A 9,882-nucleotide genomic window follows, 5' to 3' on the forward strand; every position below is an offset into this window, starting at 1 on the left:
TCCTCAGCTGTAGATGATGCTGGTAAGCTCGGACGTTAACCTTCTTCAGTGTAACAGACCTCACCCTGATTCTCTTGTTGCAGCCTCCGTTACCTGCTGCCAGGTCGGTGCACGGCAGCCATTTTGTGCTTACCAAACAGTGATGTAACTTGACTCCCTGTCCCTGGTGTTTTATTGGCAACTAGTTGGTGGCACTTGCGGAAAACCAGGGCAACAACACACCAAGAAGTGTTTTTATGCCAGGAGAACTTCCTCCCGGCTCTCGTGTGTCCATCTGGAGTGATGCACATCACATGATCTGTGGAAATGATTATTTTGGAGCAACACGTTCCCCAAAGCCTGACCCCAGACTCCCATCAATACACACTACAGCACAATAACAATAGCTGCAGGCTCCATCAGAGAAAACAATCCAATACTATAATTAGACTACTCTGGAGCAGGACAAATATAGTGATTGCGTTGTAGTAGTAGATAAGTGTCCACAACACCCTCGTCTACTACATTTACAAGTGTGTTCACATACAGCTAAGGGCTTTGGGAAGCCTGATGAGAGAGAATGAGAGTGTATCACTGTGTGTGTTGCAGGCGGATGGTCAGTCAGGCAGCCATGCGAGGCCAGCGTGTGGTGGAGAGCGAATGTAGGTGCTGGAACCCGGCCGTCTGGCTCCTGGTGTCCCTGCTGGGATCCATAGTGTTGGTGGCCGTCAGTGTGCTGCTGCGACTCGGTGAGTGTGTGTGGGTTGAGGTGGGTGGGTTTGGTAGCCGAGGGAGGGGGGTGCCATGTTGGATTTGTCCAAATTCTACAACAGGTCAAGGCCGCTCCCTCCAAGCTGCCTGACTGAAGGAGTTCACACAATACTGTGTGTGATTAGGGAAGAGGTGATTTGTTAAAACATATTTGTCTCAATTCATCTTGTGGTACAATATCAATGTCAAAGGGAACAATGTGAAATATGGAAAGTAATATGCCTTGAAAGTTTGGTGCACTTGTCTCGAGTTCTCAATGACAAGTCTTGGATAGAGCAGCTTATTAAAGTATATCATTTCTCAAAGGGGTAATTTTTCATACATTGGCTCAGGACCTGAGGTTGATTGTGTGAAGATTGAAACTGATTCTCAAGCTTTATCTAAAGCTATTGTCTCCTACTGTAACATTCAACAAAGTCCTATGTCCTTGTTTTTAAGCTCTTAAATATGGTGCTTCTTCAGGACTTTTGAAATAAGGGCCATCGACTACATTTACCTGGGGAAGCAGCACATTTTCAAAGTTGGTTTGAAGGGAAAAGGTTACCACTGAATGTGACACATGAGATGATTTCTTGCGTGTCAGTGCTTGACCACATGTTTGAGGCGTTAATAATGCTCAAGAACCCGGTGTACCTGCAAGCGAACTCCCTGTAGATGAGTGCCTTTGTGTCCACAGTTACTGCCCGCCCTGTGTTTACCAGTGGTAGCTGGCTAAAAGCCCTGCAGTTACTTTGAGGGGAGCCAGGATCAATTCCACTCACTGGACGATATGGATCAGCAAATATATACAGAGCAATTTATTCAAATGTGCTGACACTAGCTTATTGGTTTGGTCTCTTCACAGAGCCAGCAGCTATCCAAACATTCACTCACTCACTAACATTTTTTGTGTTTGATTTCAGGAGACGTGAAAATAAACAGACGGGCTGTTTCCAGTAAGTGATATTTCATATTTACATCTCTGAACCTCGTCTCCCCAGAATATAAACCCGCATGTGACACTGTAAACAGGTGTATTGCAAGCCCCTGAGGCTGACATAGGTAGTCGTATGCATATGCTCTACATGTTTCAGTGCTACAAACAAATGGGAGAGGCCTGTGAATTGACCCACATGGTTAAAAACAAAATCCCCCTGGTGTCTTTGTAAGTTGTTGAAACCTGAGATATGAGTCTTCAGGCATCAGAGTGTCCTCTATACAGAAACATCCTCCAGTGTGACTCTTGGGAAAATACAGTTTGTGTTGTGTTGAAACACGTACATCTCAGAAATGACAGCACAGACCGGCATAGACCCTCGTTGCTTTGCATGAAAAATATCTATTTCAGTGGTTCCCAACCTTTTCCTACTCATTAAAATCTCAAAAATGTTGGCGGCCCACATCTGACCCTGTAACAATACAGAAGCCAAATAATATGTTCTCAGAGCACTTTTTATTTTAATGATAATGATCAAAGATGGTGGAGAGATCACCATCTGTCTCTTGACTCTCTTTTCTTTTAATTCTTTCACAACAGCTATCCATTTTGATACTCCAGTTTTAACACGCAATCAGACTGAGATCAGCAAACAAGAGCAGACAAGTATACGATGTGATCCAGCAGCAAAGGGGTCCAGCTGGCAGCACCATAAAAGTTAATCACAGTCATATATATATATATATATTAAAAAATGTATTACATCTTTTCACCAAAATTGTACAGTTTTGCAAATGATTTGTCGGCCCACTTGCAATACCTTCAAGGCCCACCAGTGGGCCCCAGCCAACAGGTTGGCACTGATGTATTGTTTTAAATGCAACAAACTAATTTCCTTTGAATAGTGAATGATGTATTAGTTTTGCTGTCAGCAACAATTTCCATCCATTCATTAATTGTTGAGAAATTTCCCTCAAACTACAAATGAACCTCAAGGTGGCGCTAGATGAAAAGCCAGCAGATCACCAGGTTTAACAGGAGTCAGCCTCTGAGGACTGATTCAATGTTGAATGGCAAGTCATCTAATAATTGTTGCTAGCATGGCTAAAAACCCAAATTAAATGAACAAGCAAACATGTCACTGTTGTAGCTGCTGCAGTACATTGTCTGAACAGGCCTCCTGTTGTGGTTTCAGTCTGTGTCTCATGTTACAGGAAAATAGATATAGTAGATATAGAGTACAGTAACTATTGAAGGCCAAGAACCTCCTTTCAACAAATAATTTGGCCATTCTCTCTCTCTCTCTCTCTCTCTCTCTCTCTCTCTCTCTCTCTCTCTCTCTCCCATATCCCCTCCTCCCTCCTGTTCCAGCCAATGGCGTGCAAACCTCAGTGAAGACACAGTATCAAGGTAAGAGTGAGCTATACAGCCACCTCCACCTGCCCAGACAGACACTCATGTTCAGTTGAAAACATGTCTGCATCCAGGTCACGCCATAGAAACCTATCAGTGGCTGGCTGTGTGTCAGTGAAAGAGAGCACAGAAGGTAGATCAGTGCCTGGGGCTTTTTAAACAAGGTCACTTTCCCAGCTCTCCGTTTCCCTAATCCCCACTTATTTGCCATGTATCCTCCCACTCTCCTGCATCCAGCTCACTCACTTCCAAGGAGTCATGTGGCCTATTGTTCACCTTAATTTAGGATTAGACTTATTCCAGAGGGATTTTTTTTCTTGCTATTAACTATCATTACATTAGAGCGAGCTGGTCTGTCTTATCATCTTGTTTCTTTTTCAAATAGAAGCACGTGTTGTTAAAATGTGCCACAGACATTAGAGCTTTTTATGAGCCTGATCTTTCAGTGAGGTGGCACAATCGTAACCGAACAACCTGCACCTCCTCACCAACGGAGATGTGTGCAGCAAAATGAGCCTGACAGAGAGAGGCCCTCACACGTGCTGTCTGCTTGTGTCTCCAAAGTACAACTGGTGAATGGACGTAACAGGTGTGAGGGCAGAGTGGAGGTGCGCTACAATGACTCGTGGGGCACAGTATGTGACGACGACTGGGACATGGTGGATGCCAACGTGGTGTGTCAGCAGCTGGGCTGTGGAGTGGCCGTGGCTGTGGGCAGCAGCTCTCAGTTTGGACAAGGCAGCGGGCTCATACTGCTGGATAATGTGGACTGCAGAGGAAGTGAAACAGACCTCAGCCAGTGCAGAAGTCTGGGCTGGGGCGTCCACAACTGTTACCACTATGAGGATGTGGGTGTAACCTGCAGAGGTATGGCCTTTATACAGCTTGAAGTTGGCCGAGGTGCTGGTGAATTCCTTTTCATTTCACTTCAATTCCTGTTTCCTTTTTGTGTTGCTGCCAGAACCAGCAGTGGTAGGGGCAAGAGGTTTTGAGGATCTCACCACAACCCCCCGGGGGAGCTCTGGTTTACGTAAGTGCCCCCTGCTTTTATCTAAATAAGTCTGGTCTTCTGCCAACTTGAGATGTCACTTATTTGAAAAGGCAGATGGCCCAAATCCAGAAACAAATATGGTAGTTTTGAGATGACTATGTGAAAATTAATACTTATGTAAACAAAATGTGTTTAACTGCAACACCAGGTAGTAAAACGGCAGTAGACTATAACTTGGAAATGACTGTAATAAACATGTCACTTTCACTATTGAAACTTCCTTTATGTGTAAATTTGAAGCTGCACTAATCAGTATTTTTTTTAGGATGGATCACATGACCTCTTGTATGTGAAAGGAGTTGCTAGTACAGCAGCGATGACTCAGAGAAACACTTGAAAAGTGCAGTTTCTTTCAGCTCTGTGGAGTTTTATCTTGCCTTTCAGGTCCTTGTTTTGGTTTTTTAATTTCACTTTTAGTTCCCTCTCTCTGCTCCAATGTCGTCATTTTTGAAAGCAGACAAAGTTAGCAACAAGCTGCTGAACATGGCAGTTAAAGACCCAGATATTTCCCTCATAAATTAGTGGAGACCAAATCAGAGATAAATCAATTTAATGCTAATAGGCAACTGTTTGATCATGCTAGCTATACTAGCTTAAAAGGTATTAACACTATATATTTTTTTTCAACATTTTGTTTACGCCACCCCCAAGTGGCCGGACTAATCTCTCATTGCAGCTCTATTCATTTGGTCCAGCATCAAATATGCTCTTTGAAAACATCAAACCACACCTGTACGTGTCATTAATCTTCAGTGAACATGCATGATGAAATTAGTGGTCCAGCTCCAGAAAAAGGAATCACGCCATCAGGCTGATTTGCATAAAGGCTTTAGGACATATGCTTCATTGTCTTTCTGCTAAACAGTAGATCAGAGCCTTAATCATGTCCACATCTCATTCTAATGCAAATTTGAACAAATGCTGAAAAAAACTGTCTTGACTGTAGAGGAAGATATGTTGTATATTCAGAGGAATTAAACTTCAGGCCAGTTTTTCTATGTTTCATTAGAAGGGTTTTTATGCTCCAGGGTGAAAATCAAAAGCACACACTCCCCAGTCTAACTCACAGGTGGCACACCAGATGTTACGACAAAATGCAAGGGCAGGTTTCATTAAATAATGAATGATTGCTTATTCTGTCATTGTATAGGTCGAAAATGCAGGAATCCTCATGGGATGAATATACACAGTCAGGTTTATTTTTTTTAAATGGTTTATTTAAAAGATCAAAATAGATCAAAATGAAGGGCCATATTTCAGTTTTGTGAAACTGTCACAACATCAAAGGCTTTTCAGCTCAGTGGGAAATATCTTTTGGACATCTTCAGGGAAACTGTGCGATCCACCTCAGGGGCCTCTTGAATTCCAGGCCATCCTTATTGTTTTCTGGGTTTGCCTTTGTTGTGGTCGCAATGCTGTTTTTTTTCCCATAATTCCTAAGAGGATCATGAGAGACCAGGACAGAATCACATTTTGTGAACAAGTGACGTATTGAGCTAATTCCTCAGAGGCGTTCATGAGACCCGCTGGGAATGCAGTGCAGCCCTCCAGACTCATGGCTTCCTTAAATGATGGACACATGAGAATGTCTATTGTCTCTGTTAAAGGTGTGTTTTTGTCTGGGCTGAGGCATGAGGTGACAACATCTGTGCTTTGTGCAATATCAGATGTTCACCTCAACTCGCCTGTGATTTTTTCCGGAGCCACAGTATGTATTGTATAGGCCCACACCCTTCTCCAGTCTCTGTATCAATGTCTCTTAGTCATCTCCACTGTCTTCCACTCACACACAAGTCCTAGCAGTTCCTCTGATACTGCCAAATCAACACATTTTAAATTTGACTTTAATATTGATGCTAATAAAAACCTACAGAGTCTAAAAATATGTCGTGTCTCTATAAATTCCTCCCGCTCCCTCTTGGTGTAGGAGATGGCACCATCCGTCTGGTGAATGGACAGAACGCCTGCCAGGGCCGGGTGGAGATCTACTACCAGGGAAACTGGGGAACAGTGTGCGATGATGACTGGTTCCTCAGTAATGCCCGGGTGGTGTGCCAACAGTTAGGCTGCGGCACTGCAGTCTACGCACACACCAACTCCTACTTTGGCTATGGTACCGGCCTGATTCTCCTGGACAATGTCAATTGCTATGGCACTGAGCAGGACCTGGGTAAATGCAAAAGCCTGGGATGGGGCAAACACAACTGTGGCCATCACGAGGATGCTGGAGTCACCTGCAGTGGTACGCTGCTCCCAGTCGTAGAATATAACGAATGTAAACCAGGAATTATTATTAACAAATAACTAATCAAGTGTAAAAATCTGTAACAGCAGCCAGCAGCTCTGTCAGGTAATGCAGTTATTTTATTTCACACAAACCCCAAACCTCTGTGGAGGTAGAAGTGTGGGCGTCACCAGAGACAATACGCATCTTCTGGGGATCATGAAAGCCAGTACAAAATTTCATATTGATCCATACAATAACTGTTAACATATTTCAGTCTGGACCAAAGCGGTGGACCAACCAAAAGAGTGAAATGACTATCCTTAGAGTTACGCTTTAGCTTGACCATATTTAGAGAATAAGTGAGTTGGTAATGCTGAGGTGTAGATATGATAAGCTAAGTAATAGTAATATTAGTAGAAATAGTAATGGTAGAAGTTGTACTGTATACATAGAAATGATTTTATTTCTATTTTACCCACTTCAGGATCCACCACTGAACCTCCTGTGGCAACACAAAACCAGAGAGGGCTCTGGGGAACATTTAACACTGAAGGTATCCAGTCATGCTGCACAGCAGAGCAAGCAAACACACTCTGATTATTACTCCTGTGAATCAGCAGGTCCAGTTTGTTTTGCTGTTTTTTTTTTTGTTCCACTGTAGAAATGAAATGTGCACTTTTGCCAAATGACCAACAGGGCGAGCCATTTCTCCCCCATTGTCTTTAAATGTGTTGCACCACAGTGCCGCAAAACATGGTGGTGAAAGTGTGCAACAGACTAACTCCACCACAGTCAGCACACACAGGTCCTCTGGTGTACTGAGTCTTCATGTAATTCTTGTCATCTACTGTATCTTTCCTCCAGCAACAGAAAATATTCCAGTCACCAGGTCACCAAGTCCAACAACTGTTACCACAACTGCCCAGACAAAAGGTAACAATAATAAACTGATTTCTGCTTCTGCTGTAAGCTCAACTACATATTATAATATTATAACCTTTTATGCAGTTATCAGCTGTATAGATTTTATTGGCAGAGACATTCATACCCTAAAATCTATTTATTCCATTAGGCAAACCAGCCATTCGTGTAATGAATGGTAACAGTAGCTGCCAGGGTCGTGTCGAGGTCCTCTACAAAAATGTTTGGGGGACAGTGTGTGATGACGACTGGGATATGCCCAATGCCAACGTGGTGTGTAGGCAGCTTGGCTGTGGCCCAGCTATTGCAGCCAAGACCCAGGCCTACTTCGGATACGGCTCTGGTCCGATCCTCCTGGACAATGTGGAATGTGGCGGCTTTGAACCGGAGCTGTCCCAGTGCTTCCACCTGGGCTGGGGTCAGCACAACTGCGGCCATCATGAGGATGCTGGAGTTATCTGTGCACGTAAGACTTGAAGGGACCTCTGTGGGGTCAAAGCAGGCTCTATTGATCATCCCTTTACGATATACACACATAGTCTGGTCAATATATACATAAAGAATGTCTGCATCTATAATCACACCAATGTCTATCCTCAGTCGTCACCTCCACTGAGAGCTCACTCTTCCTTTTCATCCAGTCATCTCTGCCCGCCCTGCTGAGCTGTCCACTTGCAATGCATGACTGTAGTACACTGAGGAGGAGACAGCCCAGAGAGCATAAAAAATACAGTGGATGAGTCAAGGCACATCAGCGTCACAGCATGCCCACAGGCCAAATTTCATTTCTTTGAGGCTAAATCAAAAGCTCATACACAATCCCCTTTACTTAGATAACACACCCCTGGTTTCAGGTTGATATGGAAATATGATTATATTTCTTTTCTAAATGCATTTTACAAAGAGCTGTTTCTGAAATCGCTCACAATGTCTCTGCAAAGTGTGTCTCTATATTATCACCTTATAGGAACCAAGCAGGCAGCTTCCTATATTGATCAGCAGAGTAATTATAAAAGAGCCTTGCTAATGCTTTTGTGACCTGATATTTCCTGAGTATTCCCAGGACGCTGAATGATCTTGTTTTTTCTTCTGCTCTCGTCTGCTTCCTCCAGCTTTTGCATACTACAACGCAATTGGACGTGACTTTAGAGTAACACAACGGATACCCGCCACCACCACACAGCCCTCTGACGGTAGGTCAAATACACCTTCAGCTACCTCAGAATCAGCCCAACTCGTCTATACTGGATTTCAGAAATGGCTTAGACCCTGAATTTTGTGATTCTTCTTTGCTTTCTGAAGGAACGGTGAGACTGGTGGGTGGTCAGCACCAGTGTGAGGGTCGGGTGGAGATGTACTTAAATTCTGGATGGGGCACAATTTGCGATGATGCTTGGGACCTCCCTGATGCTCAGGTTGTGTGTCGCCAGCTGGGCTGCGGCGAGGCCACGGTGGCTCATGGAGAGGCTTTCTTTGGGCCTGGATCAGGAACAATCCTGCTGGACAATCTGAAGTGCAGCGGTGCAGAGGCGTCCCTGCAGGAGTGCTCCCATATATCCTGGAATGTGCACAACTGTGACCACTCTGAAGATGCTGGCGTCACCTGCTCACTGTCGTGATTTCAGCTGAGCCACACTCCCATCTCCACCATGGGTAGGAGGTTGGCGTACCAACCCGGGACTTGTATACATAATGTAAATAACAGCTTTCACATTGCTGAAGGAATGCTTTACCATCACCAACGTACAAAACAACTAATATAACAATATATGATTACATATTATGACTATCTATGCCTATTAAGCACTTTATAAATAAAAATATGATATAAAATACAATGTACACAGTTTTTTATTTGATAAACAAAGAAAAAACAAAGCTTTTGTCTCTCTTTCTTTCGCCCAAAAATGTTAAAATATTTACTGTACATGTATACTTTGATGATCAAGTAAGAAACATACTGCAGAAAGTCCATTCATCATTAATTATGTGGATAAAAGGTGAAATTTTTCTTCTTCAGATCCACAATCATAAAACGAATAGAAATATAAATGGGGAGAGAAATATATTCAGCACAAGTATGCAGAAGAAACACCCACAAATAAATGTGTTATATCTTGTGAATACAGATCTATCGACAAATAAATGATGTGTCACTTGTGTTCTGTAAACCATCATATAAATAAATGTACCTAACAATCATTTACATGTGATAAAATAAATGTTCTTGTTTTTCAGTATATATTTCTGATGTAAACACTGAAATGTTTAAATCTGTATCTGCGTTTGTCATCATCCTAAACATGTGCATCTCTTAAATGTTTTATTATTTTTTTAATAGCACGTGTGAATCTGGTGTCTCTACTACTTGAGTATGTTGAAAGGAAAGCAGTCTGCGCCGCTGGATAAACAAGATGTCTGCAGTAGGAGTTGGCCTGTTGAACAGCAGGTTTTACATTTTCTGTTACTTTTCAAGCTAGCCAGCTAGCAAGCCTCTATAATTAATCATTTAGCATTCATAGCGATTACAAACAAGCTAATTGTTGAGAGATGTTAGCTTAGTCAGTCAATGTCACAAAGAAAAAGAACAGTATAGATCACGTC

At 42.9% G+C, this 9,882-nt stretch overlaps 1 protein-coding gene across 1 annotated transcript; it reads left to right on the plus strand.

Moving 5' to 3' along the window:
- The first annotated feature begins 594 nt into the window (after positions 1-594).
- On the plus strand, positions 595-9,156 carry LOC139607509 (scavenger receptor cysteine-rich domain-containing group B protein). Its single transcript, XM_071460425.1, has 11 exons — positions 595-728; positions 1,653-1,685; positions 3,038-3,076; positions 3,644-3,946; positions 4,041-4,109; positions 6,058-6,372; positions 6,842-6,910; positions 7,222-7,290; positions 7,430-7,744; positions 8,391-8,471; positions 8,581-9,156. Exons 1-11 carry the CDS (start codon positions 611-613, stop codon positions 8,895-8,897), a joined length of 1,728 nt encoding a protein of 575 aa, XP_071316526.1. The 5' UTR covers positions 595-610; the 3' UTR covers positions 8,898-9,156.
- The last annotated feature ends 726 nt before the right edge of the window (positions 9,157-9,882 follow it).

The sequence above is a fragment of the Trachinotus anak genome, unplaced genomic scaffold, assembly GCF_046630095.1.
Source record: "Trachinotus anak isolate AG129_WGS33_773 ecotype Australia unplaced genomic scaffold, CSIRO_AGI_Tana_v1 ptg000024l, whole genome shotgun sequence".
NCBI classification, from domain to species: domain Eukaryota; kingdom Metazoa; phylum Chordata; class Actinopteri; order Carangiformes; family Carangidae; genus Trachinotus; species Trachinotus anak.

Bases quoted from the DNA above. Each gene is read 5' to 3' on its own strand.
- LOC139607509 (XM_071460425.1), top strand. From the start codon at position 611: ATGCGAGGCCAGCGTGTGGTGGAGAGCGAATGTAGGTGCTGGAACCCG. The intron at 6,911-7,221 runs GTATCCAGTCAT...TCTTTCCTCCAG, and splicing joins GGGAACATTTAACACTGAAG to CAACAGAAAATATTCCAGTC. The intron at 7,745-8,390 runs GTAAGACTTGAA...TGCTTCCTCCAG, and splicing joins TGCTGGAGTTATCTGTGCAC to CTTTTGCATACTACAACGCA.